We start from the raw sequence: 19,049 nt of genomic DNA on the forward strand, positions 1-19,049 counted from the left end.
GGTATACCGGCTTCTGCGAGTGTGACGTTATTTTGAGCGGCGAAAAATAATAAATATAATTTTAATTTGATATTTCAAGATCACAATAATCTTCCAACTTAGAACTAAAGGTTAAAAAAAGGAATGAAATACACCCCAATTAAATATTCATAATTTATTTTCCTAAGCCACTCGGAAATCATTGCAGGTAAAGAGATTCCTTGTTTGTGCAAATGCTAAACTGACTTGGTATGTAAAATATAGCAAATTTGAATTACAAATCAGAGTTACAATTTGTAACTTATGTATACATTTTTTTTTTTAACTTAACTGTTAAATCATTTGAAATAAAAGACAAAAAAAAGTGATTACCGTAATTTCCGGACTATTGAGCGCACCTCAATATTAGCCGCACCGGCTAGCCGATCGCTATCTCGGTCGTCCTCCTGCGCACTAAAACCGTCAAAGTCGTCTTCTTCGGTATCGGAGTTGAACGGACTCAGAATTGTTGTTTACGTGAAAAAAGTCGCGGCTTATCATCCGGAAATTACGGTAGTTTATGAATATTTATTGAGGAACTCAAGTTTTGGATTTCTTAGACACCAGCTCCCCAGCCTTAGAAAATACTCTTTCATTTCACCTACAATAACATAAAAAGTTGATTTATCTGATAACAATTCTCTTACCAGAACAGAGTTAAAACTAAGCGTTGCATTCACTTGTTAAAAAAATAGACACCCTATCTCATGATTTCGAGATCAGGATCTCGTAATTATGAGATAAAATGAAAAAAGCAACTTTAAGGCTCTTTATCTGACTATCGTATGTATCGCAGGTCATTCACTTGATAAACGGATAAAATAAGTGCAATGTGCCGCTGTAAAAAATAGTATATAAAAGTAAACAATCCTCAGAAAGAGAAAAAGATTTATGTTTTTTGGCGTCACAAGATCAAAATTATTCCAAACTGGGGAAAACTTCCTAGAAAGATCCATAATTATGCGCACTACCCTGCAAATACACATATCAAATAATAAATACCGCTCAAAAAAAATAAATGTCAATCAAAGTGTTCACTAAGGAAGCAACACTGATTCATTTGGACTTTTTTTAAAGACATGACGTGTGTTTTTACACTTTCATTTTGAAGTCCAGACCTTCATGGGTTCATTCATTTGATATCCGTTGATCATATTTGTGTGTTTTTGTCGTCGGCTCATTCAACTATGTCAAGAACAAAGTAATTCATCGGAATATTTCATTCATTCAGATCTGTTATTTTCATATTCCCTTTATTTTTTGAGCAGTGTAAATTATTTGCACGGAGGTTATTTTGTTCTTACTAAAAATTAGACCGCTGGATTTAATCTTACTCCAGTAGATGACGGACGGTGACTCATTGTCGCCCCCTAGTGGCCGGAAATGGTTGCGAATTCTCCACCAGCTTAAAAAACTAAACTTTGGCGTTTCTTAAAATTCAAACGTGACAATGACAGGTTGCAGCAGAGGCTGGTCTGGGATTTCATAATTTCCGGACTATTAGGCGCACCTGAATATAAGCCGCACCGGCTAAAAATAACTAAATAAGTATATGTGAACATATATAGGCGCATTTGTCATTTGCACATATTTAAAACATGCATAAATACGGACTGGAAATGCTTTTTTTTTCCAAACAGTGCCTTATTTATGAATCTTAAATAACACAAGGAAAAGTCCATCCATTCCCCGTCCCCCGCTTCGTCCTCCTCCAGCAACTAAAACCGTCAAAGTCGCTGTCGGAATTGAACGGCCTCAGAATTTCGCGTCCATTTCGAAGTGTTTCAACGGCGCAAAACATCTAAAAAATGTTGTTCAAAGCGTGTGGAAAAAAAGGAACGGCTTTATAGTCCGAAAATTACGGTAGTTAAAGGTAAAAGTGGCAAGAAGGCACGTGCTCTTGATTTGCTTTGAAACAAACAGCAATTTGCTGCTGGATGAAGGTGTGGATTTCTACTCTAAACAAGCTCAAAAATGTCAAAATGAAAACATCTTTTCACATTTTTTTTTCCCCCATTCCTGTTCCGATCGCCACGTTTAAAAATCGAAGGAAGATAAATTGACAAACGTCACGTCGGCGTCGAGAGCGCGAGGAGGCCGGGATACATTCGCGCCGTACGCCTTCCAATTTCACGCTCGGCCGGCCCGTGGAATCGAGGTTTCACACGTGTAGGTGGTTTTAGAAATACGTCCAGCGTGGCGTCGCTCATCCACGCCATCCGTCCTCCCTTCAACGCCTCGCTTTCGCTTTCGGATGCCGACCGCGTTCCTTTAGGTGTCACGGACGCTTCGGCGAGCTTGGAGAAGCAAGCAGCTCTCCTCCTGTCCTGACGGCGAGGCCCGGTCGCCATGGTGACCGGGATAAGTCGCTCATAATGTACCTCCATCCCTCCCGATGGCTCGCGCAGCCGTTATGTAACCGTCCAGTCACTCAAGCAGCCGTGTTTTTGATCCGCCATCAAAAGGAATTCTGAATCCGACACACGATTTTATTTATTTATTCGTCTCCTCTTGTATTTTGAGGCCACAGAAACGGCACGGTAAAGACAAAGGAAGATGTATTAAATATTGCATTAGCTGTAAATACATTTATCTATCCTTGTATTTATTTATTCATTTGTATCCCTGGCTTTATTTGATGTTTTACAATATCAGAAAAATAATCACATCAAAAAAACAAAAAAAAAATAGCATAAGCGAAATTTTGCATTTGATTTGATTCGATTTCTCCCTCCCGGCAAGCCAGGATATGATATTCCATCTTTTTTTTTTCATAGCTTCGTGCATCTTTTCACGTTTCTCGGAAAAAAATCTTGCAGCTCGTGCAGAAAGACAACCAGGAACACACACATACACACACAAAAAAAAAAACCATTTCAATAAAAACATTTTTAAATGTACCCTGCGGCTGGGTCAGGACATGTATGCTCACTGTGAGACAGTGGTGATGAGTGCTGGAGGTGTAAAGGTGGTGGGACTCCATCAGGGATCAGCTCTGAGCCCCTTCTTGTTTCCAGTGGAGATGGGCATGCTGACAGATGTTCTTTGCTGATGACATTGTGATGTGTAGTGAGAGCAGGGAACAGGTTGAGGAACATCTAGAGAGGTGGAGGTATGCTCTGGAAAGGAGAGGAATGAAGGTTTGTTGCGGCAAGACAGAATATATGTGTGTGAATGAGAGGAACCTGGGTGGAACGGTGAGGATACAGGGAGTGGAGATCAAGAAGCTGGAGGATTTGAAGTACATAGGGTCAACAGTCCAGAGCGTAGAAGAAAAGGGTGGAAAAGAGGTGAAGAAACGGGTTCAAGCAGGTTGGAATGGGTGGAGAAAAGTGTCAGGGGTACGAAGAGATAGAAGAACATCAGCCAGAATGAAAGGAAAGGTGGACGAGACGGTGGTGAGATGATCTACAAACACTAATAATGACCAGAAGACAGGAGGCAGAGCTGGAGGTCACAGAGATGAAGATGTTGTTCCAGGATGGAGAGGATCAGGAAGGAGTCCATCAGAGGGACGGCATATGGTAGATGTTCTGGAGAGAAGGTCAGAGATGGTCGGGTCAATACAGGACTGTCTCCGAAAATTAGAATATTGTGATAAAATTCTTTATCTTCTGTAATGCAATTAAAAAAAAAACAAAAATTACTTTTTCATGACATTCTAATATTTTGAGAAAGGATTTTTTTGAGTTTTCTTAAGATGTAAGCCATAATCAGGAATATTAAAATAATAAAAGACTTGCAATATTTCAGTTGATTTGTAATGAATCCAGAATGTATGACATTTTTGTTTTTGTAATTGCATTACAGAAGATAAAGAACTTTATCACAATATTCTAATTTTCTGAGACAGTCCTGTATATTGGTGGACGGATGCTGGAATTGGAGCAGCCAGGCAGGAGGTCCAGAGCAGATTTGTCACCTCACTTTATGTGCAGTGTCTTCAATATCTTAAACATCTTAAAAACGAGACGTCTGAAAAGGTCTGTTTATATTCAAATAAATAAGACAAATAAATAAATGCATTGACCATAAACTACATGAAAGATGCGAAGGACAAAACATGCTGGTGCTTCAAGGAGAAAAAGCGGTATTCCGGTTTTGTCGGTTATCAAAGCGTACAATCTACATCGGCATTGTGACACCAAACGCGATGCTAACTATGCTAAAGTTAGCCTTCTAGAAAACCTTCTAGAAAAGGCTAACTATGCTAAAGTTAGCCTTCTAGAAAACCGACACATCGTCCGAGAATTAAAAGCCAAACTAGGACGGCAGCAAAAACCCTGCAGATGTGAAAGCTAGCTTTGCAACAGAGCAACTGGTAAACATCAGTTTTTTAAATCCATATGTAACAATCTGGATATGAATGAGTCCTAAATTATAGTTATTTAACCTGAAGGAGGTTACATTTATTTAACATTACATTTAGTTATATTCCCCTCAGCTGCTTCCTGTTTGAGGGCGTCGAAGGACGACGGAGAGGCTGCTACTCTCCGGAAGTTGCAGTCGAATTGAAGCGGCGTTGTTTTAATGCGGAGCGTGACGTGTGGATCGTAAAGCCATTCGTCACTGTCACACACACACACACACACACACACACACACACACACACACGCCATCCCTCACCGCTGCAGGCACTCGCAGATCGAAGCCGATTGGTCGGAGCGGGGTGAACGAGGAGGCCGGTTCCTCCAGTCGCCCCGAGGCCAAGCCTCTTCGCCCTGCCGCCGCCGGATCTCAGCGAGGAGACGACGATGACGGCGATGACGTCCTCCATCTTGTCTCGGCCTCTCTTCTGGTCCCGTGTGAACGGTTGTTGAATTTAAACATTTGTTCCGGAGGTCAGGCGATCGTTTTTGGATGCGAGCATTCCTGGTTCGATTGCCCCTGTGAGTGATCAATACATGACTCCAGTGGCCGTCAAGGCCTTCTCTGCTGGCCTAAAAAGATATCTGAATGACAGACTGATTTCACATATATTTACGTATAATTAAATCAAATGTTAAATAATTGAAAATAAATTAAATTGATTAAATGATTACAAATGGTATGTCTGCTTCCCCTCATAGCTTTTTCCCCGGCTGTGCTGCTTCCAAACATGTATTTACATATTAAAGCATTTAACCAATCACATTTCAGACATTATTTGTTGCCGGGCAGGGTTGAAGTCAAAGAAATCTGCCCGGAGGCCTGCAGAATCAGATTTGCAGGCGCTCCAGCATAAAAAAAAAACAAGTGTCAATGAAACCCGTGCTTCTACCTATCAGATTTCAAAATGAGACAGCGAGGCCTTCGAGAAGGCTACAATAATGTCGGCGCGTCACAAGCCCTTTGATTGGCTAGTCAGAGATTTAAGGTTTGAAACCATCTTATTATAATCAGATGGTTTTTATCACCTTAAAACAGTTATTGAGGGGTGGTTTGATAAACGGAGCACAACTGAAGGCCTAGATGTGAAATCCAATAATGTATCTGGCAATCCTAACAACGTTCCACAACCCCTTCATTGAGAATGTCAGGACCTGCTGGTTTCATTCGTCTGGATGTCCTTTTCAATTAAAAAGTATATTTTTCAAGATTTATTTTTCTACTCATACCCCGCCCATCGGACTTTAAGATTATTTCGATTCTATTCATCGGGACGTTGACGATGACCGAAAGACAGGAGGATGTTCAGGTTCCAGGATGGCTAGGATCAGGATGAGCGACAGGAGCTAAGTATGCTAACGTTAGCCTCCCAGAAAACCAACACATTGTCCAAGAATGAAAAGCCAAACTACAACGGCAGCAGAATGTGTTGCATTAAGGTTAGATGGAGAAGGTGGCGACCCCTGAAGGTAAAAAGACCGAGAAGAAGATTTATCGTAAAAAGGATGTAAACTTGCGTCCGGGCTGAAATCCGTCCCGTCGTTTCCCCGCTTCCAATTTCTCATCGCGTTAGCATCACGCCGCGCTCGGCGCCGTGATCCGCGGCGACAGGCGAGTGTCGGAGGAAGTGGCTGCTGTCACTTCCTCTGACCGTCACACACACACACACACACACACACACACACAGGATCGCGTTCCTCCCACCTTCCTATCTCGTTCATGTCATCACTTTAAAACAAATGTCCCGATCATGTGTTTCATTTCATCCTCCTGAGTGGAACAATTTGCAGCTGGCGTCTCCCTGGACCGTTTTTTTTATCCAATCAGGGTCAACTTTGTTCACTCGGTGGATTCCAGACACTTTCCGATCGATACCGGAACTGATCGAAGAAGAAGAAGCTCGACATCTGAGCGGAGAAACTGTCCCCTCTCTTCGATTTGCCCGTCGTCGTTTTCATTTTCGGTTTCTTTCTGCTTCCTCTTCCTCCATGACGGTCACATGGGTCTTCGTTCTCCAACCCCCCATCGTTCTCTTAAAGATGCTTAACTTCCTCCTCTGTCCAGCCTGAAGCTGTGTTCCTTTCCATCTCTGGTAAATTCAGATGAATGAATCGTCCCCGCGCCAATTATCCGCCGGAGCTCCTGTCGCCCGCGGCCGCCTTTATCTAATCCCGAAGTCGATTTAAAGCCGGCGAGGAGGAGAGGCGGCGGCGAGAAGCTTGGAAGGGGGGGGAGGGAGGTGATGCGTGTCGGTGAGATTCCCCGACGATTGTTATTCTGGTTGCGTCCGCGGGCGGGATGGTTCATCGGATTGGCAGAACGGCGTGGACCTGAGCGAGGAGAAACCTGCACGCCGTCGCCGCCCGAGGTCCGATGGAGGCGTGAGGACGAGCCAATCGGCGCTAGGACGTCGCGCTACCTCTCGGGAGCATCATCTATCTCAATCAGAGGCGTAAATTGCTTGAGGATTTTCATCCCTTATAACCCAAGTCCGCTATCAGCTGATACCGATGGGACTATTTATTTCCAAGCTTACTGTCTTCTTCTTCTTCTTTGGGCTTTTCCCTTCAGGGATCGCCACAGCAAATCAACCTTCTCCATCTAACACTATTCTCTGGATCCTCCTCTCACAACCTCCTACCCAGTGCTTCACCATGGTTTGAACCGAGGAGTGTTCATGTCCAAACCATCTCAGTCATCCCTTTGTCTCGGTCATACATGTCCTGCACCCCTGTGACAAATACTTCTTTTCCTTTTGACTTTTCCCTTCAGGGGTCTCCTCTGCAAATCCACCTTCTCCATCTAACCCTATCCCTGGATCCTCCTCTCTCACTCCGACTACCTTCATTTCCTCTCTCAGAACGTCCTTAAATCTGCTCTTTGCTCTTCCTCGAGACCTCCTGTCTGGCGGCTCCACCTTCAGCAACCTTCTACCCAGATCTTCACCATGGTTTGAACCAAGGACCTCATCACTTTCTCTCGGTCATACATGTCCTGCACCCCTGTGACAAATACTTCTTTTCCTTTTGACGTTTCCCTTCAGGGGTCTCCAATGCAAATCTACCGTCTCCATCTAACGCTATTCTCTGGATCCTCCTCTCACACCAACTACCTTCATATCCATCCATCTTCTCCTTGGTCTTCCTCCAGACCTTCAATTCCAGCATCCGTCTACCAATATATTCACTCTCCCTTCTCTGTCCATGATCCAACCATCTCTGACCTTCTCTCCAAAACATCTAATGTGTGCCGTCCCTCTGATGGACTCATTCCTGAACCTCAGCATCTTCATCTCTGTTACCTCCAGCTCTGCTTCCTGCCTTTTGGTCATTGTCACTGTTCCGATGAATAAAATCTGAGTCATCTAAAAGTCTGATGGGCAGGGTAGGAGTAGAAAAAACTTCCAGTATCCTCTCTCACTATGTCCATAAATCTTCTCTTTGGTCTTCTTCTAGATCAGGGGTGTCAAACTCGTTTCCACCGAGGGGCCACGTCAGCATCATGGTTGCCCTCAAAGGGCCACATGGAACGGCAACAGTATAGATATAACTAAATGTAATGTAAAATAAATGCAACTACTCCTTCATATAAAATAACTCATTCATTATGACTCATTCAAATCCAAAATGTTACACATGCATTTAAATAGATGTAAAAAAAATGATGGTCTGGTTTTCTGCAAGGCTAACTTTAGCAAACTTAGCTCCGCGTTTGGTGTCAAAACGATCCACTGCGATCGAATGGCGGGACGCCGTCACTTAGCGGGTAATATATGATCAATGCATGTTTTTGACTTATTCATTTGAAGACAATCTGACCTTTTAAGGTCAGGTGACGGCCCACATTCGGCCCGCGGGCCGTGAGTTTGACACGTCTGTTTTTTTACTTTTTTTTTTTTGTTTTTTTTTGCGGGTTACATTTTTGGCGCTCAAGTGACTGAGATGTTACCGAGAGATTCCGGTCATTTTTCAAAAATAAAAGATTTTTCAAAATAAAGGTTGTTCAGACTCAGATTTTAAATCCATTGGAAATAATTGATTATTTCTTGTGTGGCCCGGTACCCATTGATCCGCAGACCGGTACCGTCTCTTACTTTATGCTATTGATCGATATGTACGTTATAAAAACAAGGAGTAGGTGCTTGTGCTTCGGCGTACGTTGGACTGTTATTATGTCGTATCGGAATATTAGTTCCAAAACCGGAGCGATGAACTGTGCTTTCGAGCGATGGATCGACCCAATATTTGAAATTTGACGGGAATGACAGGGATCAAAAATTGGGCGTCAAAAAAATACAAGGATTTTATTCATTATATTGCATTGAATTGTGTCAATGGATGAATGATTGATTTTTATTGAAAAAAATGATTTAAGACATAATTTAAAAAAAAGACCTCCAGATCATCCCAGGACTCTCAGATGTGTTTGCATCAGGCTCTTAATTTAAAAAAAAAACAAAACTTAATAACAGCATTATTTGCGTCTGCATTGTAAAAAATGCCGTATTTCACCGTAAAATCCAATTTTCTGTGCAGAAAATAGTAATTAATATCTAAATTTCTCTTATATTCCAACCAACCAGGCACGTGAGACAAGGGCGAGGGTGTGTGTGTGTGTGTGTGTGTGTGTGTGTGTGTGTGTTTTTCCGTGTTCAGTTCAGCCTCTCCAGACCGCAGCTGTGAAGGTACTGTTGCCTAGCAACGCTCAGACCAACATCCCCCCGTCGTCTGTTGCGTGGCGTCTCGGCGGACGTTTGATTGATGGGGGGATCTCCCTTTTCGGACCGTCTCCGTCGGTAACCGTTGCCACCGACGACCGTTCACTTGGTGTCGTCATCGTCCGACGTCGTCCATCGTCACGACTCCCTGGTTATTTATTCAGAAACAATCCTCCGTCATCTGCTTCTTCGCCCGACTCTTCGCTTTATTTTCTTTAGCGCTCTTCGCCGATGTCACAACATTATTATAAATAAACATTATAAATAAAAAAAACAGGAGAAATAAATCAGAAATTGTAAGAAAAACATCGTCAGCCTTCAGAAAACACAAGAATTGAAATGAGATTTATCTAAGAAATCAGAAAAAGATAAAGAAAAATCAAATGATAAATTCAAAAAAAGAAGAAATAAATCAGAATTTCTAAGAAAAAAATGATCAACCTTCAGAAAATATAAATGCAATAAGAAATACTCGGGAAGCAAAATATATATATACATACATATAAAATCAGAAGTAATAAATATGCAGTTCCAAGAAAGCCATTCTCAACCTTTAGAAAACATAATAATCGTAATAGAAAATACCTGGGAAATAATAAATAAGATGAAAAACATTATAAATAAAAAAAAAAAACAGAAGAAATAAATCAGAAATTGTAAAAAAAAACATCATCAGCCTTCAGAAAACACAAGAATTGTAATAAGATTTATCTAAGAAATAAGAAATCAGAAAAATCTAAAGAAAAATGAAATAATAAATTCAAAAAAAGAAGAAATAAATCATAAAAAAATGGTCAACCTTCAGAAAACATAATTGCAATAAGAAATACTCAGGAACCAAAATATATATAATATATATATATATATATATACACATACATATACATATACATATACATATAAAAACAGAAGTAACAAATAAGAAATTTTAAGAAAGCTGTTCTCAACCTTTAGAAAACATAAGAATTGTTGTATGAAAATACCTAAGAAATAATAAATAAGAATTAAAACATTATAAATAAAAAAAAAAAAACAGAAGAAATAAATCAGAAATTCTAAGACCATCATTGTCAACCTTCAGAAAATACAAGAATTGTAATGAAAAATGCCTATGAAATAATAAATAAGAAAAAAATAAATGAATAAAACAATAAATGAAAAGGGGAAGACATCAATGAAAAATTCCAAGAAAACCATTTTCAGCGTTCAGAAAACATAATTGTAATAAGAAATATGCAAGAAATAATAAAAATGAAAAAATATAGAAATCAATCAAGAATTCTCAGAAGGCCATCGTCAACTTTCAGAAAACACAAGAATTGTCATAAGAAATACCCAAGAAATAATAAATAAGAAAAAAAATTGATAAAAACAACATAATACATTTTAAAAAAGAAAAAATAAATCAAAAATTCCAAGCAAACCATCGTCAATCTTCAGAAAACACAAGAATTATAATGAAAAATGCCAAAGAAATAATAAATAAGAAAAAAATAAATGAATAAAATAATAAGTGAAAAAAGAAGACATAAATGGAAAATTGCAAGAAAACCATTTTCAACGTTCAGAAAACGTAATTGTAATAAGAAATATCCAAGAAATAATGAAAATGAAAAAATATAGAAATCAATCAAGAATTCTCAGAAAGCCATTATCAACTTTCAGAAAACACAAGAATTGTCATGAGAAATACCTAAGAAATAATAAATAAGAAAAAAAAAATAAGAACAACAACATATTACATTTTAAAAAAGAAAAAATAAATCAAAAATTCTAAGAAAACCATTATCAACCTTCAGAAAACCAAGCTATGTAAAAAGAAATAATAAAAAAGAAAATAAATAAAGTAATAAATTAAAAAGGAGAAATAAATCGAAAATACCAACTTGAATTTCGACTACTTTCTCCAACCGTCGGTGAGACGGACGCCAGCCACAGATACTTCCGTTACATTGCGTGTAACCCCTTCTTCACCTTCCTCCTCTTCTCTCCATCTTTGCCGTTTATTCATTAATTTATTTTCTAATTTTATTTCTTTTCTTTTTTCCTCCCCTTCCGTTTCCGTCCAGGTTGTCCGGGATCAGATCTCCCACTGCACGGTGAAGCTGCGTCAGACCACGGGCCTGATGGAGTACTGCCTGGAGGTCATCAAGGAGAACGACCCCAGTGGATTCCTCCAGGTGAGCGCACACACACACACACACACACACACACACACACACACACTTTGTCATCCTAGCTTTCGGTGGCTCATAGAAGGCTAGTTTTGAATCCCATTAAAATAACAGGCAGCCTATTTGAAGGGATAGCGTTGTGTGTGTGTGTGTGTGTGTGTGTGTGTGTGTGTGTGTGTGTGTGTGTGTGTGTGTGTGTGCGGCACAGACGGGCAGGAAACACTGAAATACTCACGAGTGGGTGAACTAGACTGGTTATTTTATTTGTAAGGATGAAAATACTTTTTAGGCGGAAGACAAAGCTGTGTGTCGGCGGCGGGCGGAGGAAGGGAAATTGTAAATATCGCTAAAACTAGGACTCGGAATGAAAGCGGGAAAATGAGGAAGAGGGAAAAGGGAAATAATTGGAGTGGATCAAAGTGTGACCGGGAAAAACAAAAACACAGTGACGTAAATGTGTTGATGACAAAATAAAGCAGGAAGTCAGAGACAGCAAAGAGCTGCAACTAAGAAGTATTTTTATTATTATTATTATTGTTCTTCTTATTATTATTATTGTATTTTTTTCTTTTATTAGCATCTAAAGTAAAAAAAAAAAAATCCCTGAAAATCAGCTGAAAAAAAACTGAATATTATAATAAAATTCTTGAAATTAAACTTGAAAAAATATCTAAAATTATATAAAATATGTGACTTTTTTTACCAAAGGCAGGCTGAAGGGAAGTGAAATATTATCGCTGCAAAATTGGGGATGACTGGATTTGAACGCCACACACACACACACACACACACACACACACACACATTACATTGGATTTGCATTACATTACATTACATTTGGCAGACGCTTTTATCCAAAGCGACTTACAATAGAGGACATAAGGACTGCAAATACACGATGCACAGGAAATATACAGAACAGTAAGCTTGGGTTAGTGAGTTTTTGTTTTTTTTTGTTTTGTTTTTTTGGACAAAGACATACACAAACGTACACACACACACACACACACACACACACACTGCATAGCCTAACTTGCTGCCTAACCTGATCTGGGGCATCAGCGCAGTAAAAAGTCCTGAAAGAGAAAAGTTTTTACCTGTTTCTTGAAGGTTGAGAGAGATGATGCTAGTCTTGTTGCTTCCAGAAGTTTGTTCCACCACTGAGGGAGTAGAACTGAGAACAGTTTAGCCTGAGATCGCTTAGAGCGAGCAGAAGGTACTGCTAGTAGGTTTGTATTAGAGGAACGCAGCTCTCTGCCGGGAACATAAGGTCTTATCATTTCGGTCAGATATGCTGGACCTGTTCCTGAGGTGGTTTTGAAGGCCAGGGTCAGGACCTTGTGCTTGATCCTGGCAGCTACTGGTAGCCGGTAAATATAAATACGCCGCTGAGGTCACACGAAAAAAAAAATAGCAAATTAAAACACACGACTGCACGTCTGTATCTTCGATTTCTTATTCAAACATTCCGTCAACCCTGTTTTGTTGTTTTTCCGGGATCTCAGATCTCCGACGCTCTGATCCGGCGTGTCCACATGACGGAGAGCCAATGGGGGAAAGGGACGCTCACCCCGAGGATGACCAGCGACTTCGACCTGACGCTGGACAGCGGGCCGCTCCTGCAGACCATCCACCAGCTGGACTTTGTCCAGATGAAAGGTGAGATGCTTTTAAGAGGATGAGGAGGGCGAAGAGGCGAAGCCGTCCCAGGAGGAAACACCCGCAAGGCTGAAATGTGCCATCAAATCAGTGTCCGGGGGGAGGATTTAAAAACTAGTTAGTCCAACTGACCTCGGAAGGGGTTATTTTCCATTAAGCTCGTGAGATCCGGGCGTGTAATTGAGTTTTACCCGAATAAATCTGCATCCTTTTTCCTGCTCTTGTGAAAATGATAATCAAAATCGGCTCACGTCGTCTGGATGTTATCACGTGTTTATGATCGTTTTGGTATGATTTTACCCGCTTTTTTTAGCGTGGTTTGAATGAATCGAGGATAAAGAGTGTTCGGTAAAACGGCGTTTCCCAACTTATTTTGAGCCGCGGCACATATTTTACATTTTGGAAATATTCACACGACACGCCGCCAAATGCAAATGTCAAAAACCTTTTTAATGACATCAAATGAAACAGCTATTTCTTTATTTCTGTTGTCTTGGAGCCACGGCGCCGTTAGACAGCTTTTCCCCCAAGTCGGCTGGATTGGTCGCCCGGCTTTTGAAAATAATCAAATATTTAATAAAAATATGTTTCAATAGTAGTAATCGCACCAGGAATGTTCAGTTCAAAGACGATTGCTACACCTCCTAACCCCCAAATATTATTATTTTTTATTTTTTATTTTTTATTTTCTACTTTTTATTTTTTATTTTTTATTTTTTATTTTTTATTTTTTATTTTTTATTTTTTATTTTTTATTTTTTATCTATTATTTATTATTTTCATCCATCCATCATTTTATGCTTATCCTGCAATATTTATTATTATTTAATATTTATTGTTATTTTTCTTTGTTCATTTTTAAAATGCAATTTTGAATTTGAAGGTCTAAATAAAACATGATATTTTTTGCCGCGACAGCAACCAGAGAGCATTTTCGTTTTGCTTCTGGCAAAAGCCCAGAAGAAGAAGTTAGTATTTAAAAATAAAAAGTGAGGAAAACGTCTTGCGTTTCCGCAGCCGGAATGTAAAAAAAAAAATCAAAATAAAAATTGCCGAAATTGACGAAATCTTCCCCCGGCTTTTATTAACCGTCGCGGCTCCCTTCCTCCCTCTGCTGCTCAAATACTCCATAAAATAAAAATAAAATCATTACACAGCCAAACAGGTTCGGCGCCTCGGGGAGGTTTTTGATGAATATGTTGTTATAACAGTTTATAAACGATGAAAACCCAATGGGTTCGTGGATTCCTGCTCGTGCGTGACGCGGCTCTGGTTTCCCCCCTTCAGTGCCGGCCGCTCCCATGCTTCAGCTGGAGGAATGCTGCACTCAGAACAACAGCGCCACGTTGTCATGGAAACAGCCGCCGCTCTCCACCATCGCCGTGGACGGTTACATCCTGGAGCTGGACGACGGAAACGGGGGGCCGTTCAGGGTAGGCGTTCCACACTCGGTTGCTAACTTTTAACAGATAAACGTCAAGTGAGTTCTCAACCTTTAGAAAACATAATAATTGTAATGGAAAATACCTGAGAAATAATGAATAAGAAGAAAAACATTATAAATAAAAAAAAAAAAAAAATGGTCAACCTTCAGAAAATATAAATGCAATAAGAAATACTCGGGAAACAAAATATATATACATACTTATAAAATCAGAAGTGATAAATACGCAGTTCCAAGAAAGCCGTTCTCAACCTTTAGAAAACATAAGAATTGTAATAGAAAATTCCTGAGAAATAATAAATAAGAAGAAAAACATGATAGGATTCTTCTAGGAATTAAGAAATCAGAAAAATATAAAGAAAAATCAAACAATAAATTCGAAAAAGAAGAAATAAATCAGAATTTCTAAGAAAAAAAATGGTCAACCTTCAGAAAATATAATTGCAATAAGAAATACTCAGGAAACAAATATACATATATATAAACAAGAAGTAATAAATTAGCAATTCTAAGAAAGCCATTCTCAACCTTTAGAAAACATAATAATTGTAATAGAAAATACCTGAGAAATAATAAATAAGAGGAAAAACTTTATAAATAAAAAAAAAAACAGAAGAAATAAATCAGAAATTGTAAGAAAAACATCGTCAGCCTTCAGAAAACACAAGAATTGTGATAAGATTCTTCTAAGAATTAAGAAATCAGAAAAATATAAAGAAAAATCAAACAATAAATTCGAAAAAGAAGAAATAAATCAGAATTTCTAAGAAAAAAAAATGGTTAACCCTCAGAAAATATAATTGCAATAAGAAATACTCAGGAAACAAAATATATATATATATATATATATATATATATACAAATAAAAACAGAAGTAATAAATTAGCAATTCTAAGAAAGCCATTCTCAACCTTAAGAAAACATAAGAATTGTAATAGAAAATATCTGAGAAATAATAAATAAGAAGAAAAACTTTATAAATGAAAAAAACAGAAGAAATAAATCAGAAATTGTGAGAAAACCATTGTCAACCTTCAGAAAACACAAGAATTGTAATGAAAAATGCCAAAGAAATAATAAATAAGAAAAAAATAAATGAATGAAATAATAAGTGAAAAAAGAAGACATAAATGAAAAATTCCAAGAAAACCATTTTCAACGTTCAGAAAACGTAATTGTAATTAGAAATATCCAGGAAATAATAAATAAGAAAAAAATAATAAGAAGAACAACATATTACATTTTAAAAAAGAAAAAATACATATATAGGGATTGAAGAAACGATATAGATATATATATATATTGTTTCCTGAGTATTTCTTAGGTTAGTATTAGTAATACTAATTAGTATATTATCTGTTGACAGGATTAGTATTTTCTCATACTAATCTAATACTAAACTAGTATTTCTAATTAGTATTTCTTATCGTTGAGCGATAATTCACCTTTCTAAAACGATACTCTTCCTCAAAACAAAGACCGCCAGGTGGCCTGAAAGCGGGCTTTTGTCGCCGTAAAATCCCCGGAGTCGAATTGCGACGGCGGTACGATCCGTCTCCGGGTGATTTGAGCCCTGGGTCACGTGACCCGGGGTTGTCATGTGTTCGAGGAAGGAGGCTCCGCGGCGCAGCTGTCGGCCGGGATGATCCGGCAGGAAGTGCGATCCGTGATCAAAGAGGCGAGAGGTTCCCGGTGAAATCCATCCGCCTCGGACCCTCCGCCTGTCTTTTACATCGAGGCCCCGTCTTTGTTTGCAAAGAGACCTCCGCAACAATGGCCTCCGTACAGTGGAGGAGGATAGTAGCCTGATCCCCAAACCTGTAAAGTTCCTCTCTAGCGTCGGGAGTTTTACAAAGTTTCACAAAATCTCCGCCACTCCAACGCATTTGAGCAAAGGATGTGAAGCATACATGTCAAACTCCGGCCCGCGGGCCAGATGAGGCCCACAGTGTGAAGCATACATGTCAAACTCCGGCCCGCGGGCCAGACGAGGCCCACAGTGTGATTATATTTGGCCGGCGAAGCCAAACCCAAGCCAAACCCAGTGACTATTAGAGCTAGCCCTCTGCTGCGACCCATAAGCAGCCTCTCCTGTTGGGAGTAGCGATAGCGGCCTTATGCTAATACTGGCACCTCCCAAAAATGGTGGTACTCTAGTCTACAGTGCATGTACTGCGAATACTACCAATCCCAGAATGCTCTTCTGCGGCCCATAAAAGGCCTCTCCTCTGTTGACAGGAGTCAAAGCGGCATTATGCTAATAATGGCACCATGCTAACCCTTCCAGAAATGGTGATATTCTAGCGTACAGTGCATGTACTGCTAGTACTACAAATCCAAGAACGCTCTTCTGCGACCCATAAGCAGCCTCTCCTGTTGGGAGTAGCGATAGCGGCCTTATGCTAATACTGGCACCTCCCAAAAATGGTGGTACTCTAGTCTACAGTGTACGTACTGCGAATACTACCAATCCCAGAATGCTCTTCTGCAACCCATAAACGGCCTCCCCTCTGTTGACAGGAGTCAAAGTGGCATTATGCTAATTCTGGCATCATGCTAACCCTCCAAAAAATCGCGGTACTCTAGTCTACAGTGCATGTACTGCGAATACTACCAATCCCAGAATGCTCTTCTGTGACCCATAAAAGGCGAGTCAAAGCGGCATTATGCTAATAGTGGCACCATGCTAACCCTCCCAGAAATGGTGATATTCTTGCGTACAGTGCATGTATTGCAAGTACTACAAATCCAAGAACGCTCTTCTGCGACCCATAACCGGCCTCTCTGGTGACAATACTGATTGCGGTTTTATGCTAATACTGGCACCGTGCTACCTCTCAAAATGCCAAAAAGAAAGGCAGAAAACAGAAAATATGAAGTCATATACAGTGCCTATCATAAGTATTTGATGACTTTGATGGACCTCTATTGAATTAGACCATGAACTTAAAATAAGGGTGATTAATAATGCAAACATTTATATTTCTTTATATATTTTTATTTAATTGACAGTACTGAGTAGAAATCTGTTTTCACATCGACATTAAAGCGTTTTTTCCAATAAATTTTTGCGTTAAAAAAGCCAAATTTTACTGCCTATGATTGATTTATGAAAGCACTAAAAGGGTCAAACATCCAAGGGCGTGGATACTTATGAGAGACACTGTATGGAAAGTATTATGTTTTGCTCGTTCCTTATTCAGTTTTTGATACAAACTCGTATGAAAAGGTTTTTCGCTTAAAAAAAAATCCACATTATTTCAATCTGACTGAAAATCACCCCAAAAAGGGGCGTTTCCCCACGGATTGGCGCTGCACGCTGATTGGACGATACATTCAGAGCTGAATGTAACGTCGCAAAAAATTCCTACGGTGCAAAACCGGCTTTCGGAAGTCCAGTGTCAAAGCGAAGAACAACCCGGAAATACTTTCCCGACAAACAAAAAAAAAAAAAAAAAAAAAAAAAAAATTCTCACAAAACACACATTTGTGGTTTTTCGCATCTGAATGCAAAAGCGCAAGCCGGCGACTTTTCTAAAAATGCTGATTTTATGAATGGAGTTCAGGTGCTATTAAGCCGAACTCCTGGCCGGCTCAAATATACAAACCACACACACACACACACACACACACACACACACACAGGTACGCCTATATTCTCTCCAAATAATGGTATCAGTTACGCTCCATTTAAAGGTCTCCATTTTCCTCCAGTGTTTCCCTGCGTCTGTCATCGGCGGAGGATTTTAGAACAGAAGAGAAGCGCTTTAAATATCTGAAATGGCTTCAACGCACAAAGTCTCACATTTTATCCACCGCTATCGCATGACGTCCACGCTAAAAGCGAAGTGATGACCCAGAAAGAGGCCCCACTAAGTGATACGTTAGAGACTTTTACACTTTTTCCTGAAGCGTTTCGGTCGTTTTGGCGGAGTAGCGGTTGACGAAGGTCTTCCCGACCGTGACTTCTCCTCCCTGATGCCTCAAACACAAAAACACACAAGCACCAAACAAAAGATCAGATTAATGTAATCCAGTCACATAAACCTAATGTCCCCATATGAGGACATTGTCCTCTGACCTGTAAAGACGGGAAGCTACGCGGTTAGCCCAGCTAGCGCTCGTTTCCCCGCAGGGTTTAATGTCTCGCCGTAACGTAGAGGTGACCACCAACCAACCACCTCGCCGTCATGAACACGTTAGCATGGTTACCGATCCGACTAGTTGCCTAGAGGTCAAAGTCACGGAAGCAAAGTTTGTGATCCAACTAGTTACAAATCATTTCCGGACTACTTAGCGCACCTGAATATTAGCCGCAACGGCTAAAAATAACGAAATTTAGGTCGCACTTGTCTATAAGCCGCATGAGATATTTACACAGAAAAATGTTTTAACTTTTAATTCAATACATACCGGTAATATCCGCAAATACATACTGGAAATGCTTTCTTTTTGCAAACAGTGGTTGTAACACGGCTGTTGAAAAAAATAAATAGGCAAGAAAAAGTCAATCCATCCATCTATTTTCCATCCCTGCTTTGTCCCATTCCAGCTGATCTTCCTCCTGCGACCTAAAACCGTTAAACGTCCTCAGAATTTTAGTGGTCTGATGTGACTATTTTATGGAAAAATCCATTAATTAGCCGCATCCTTGTTTAAGACGCAAAAA

General features: G+C 39.8%; 1 protein-coding gene across 3 annotated transcripts in view; it reads left to right on the forward strand.

The window, feature by feature from the left end:
* Nucleotides 1–19,049, forward strand: part of trim9 (tripartite motif containing 9) — a 50,642-nt gene that overhangs the window by 16,624 nt on the left and 14,969 nt on the right. For all 3 annotated transcript variants that reach the window (XM_086158018.1, XM_086158027.1, XM_086158036.1), the window contains exons 4-6: nucleotides 11,173–11,283; nucleotides 12,783–12,936; nucleotides 14,224–14,369. In XM_086158018.1, coding sequence (XP_086014144.1) covers nucleotides 11,173–11,283; nucleotides 12,783–12,936; nucleotides 14,224–14,369 — 411 coding nt within the window. The remainder of the gene's footprint in view (nucleotides 1–11,172; nucleotides 11,284–12,782; nucleotides 12,937–14,223; nucleotides 14,370–19,049) is intronic.

Source organism: Fistularia commersonii, chromosome 1 (genome assembly GCF_037954325.1).
Source record: "Fistularia commersonii isolate RoL2024-O1a breed Wild chromosome 1, RoL_Fcom_v1.0, whole genome shotgun sequence".
Classification (NCBI taxonomy): Eukaryota; Metazoa; Chordata; class Actinopteri; order Syngnathiformes; family Fistulariidae; genus Fistularia; species Fistularia commersonii.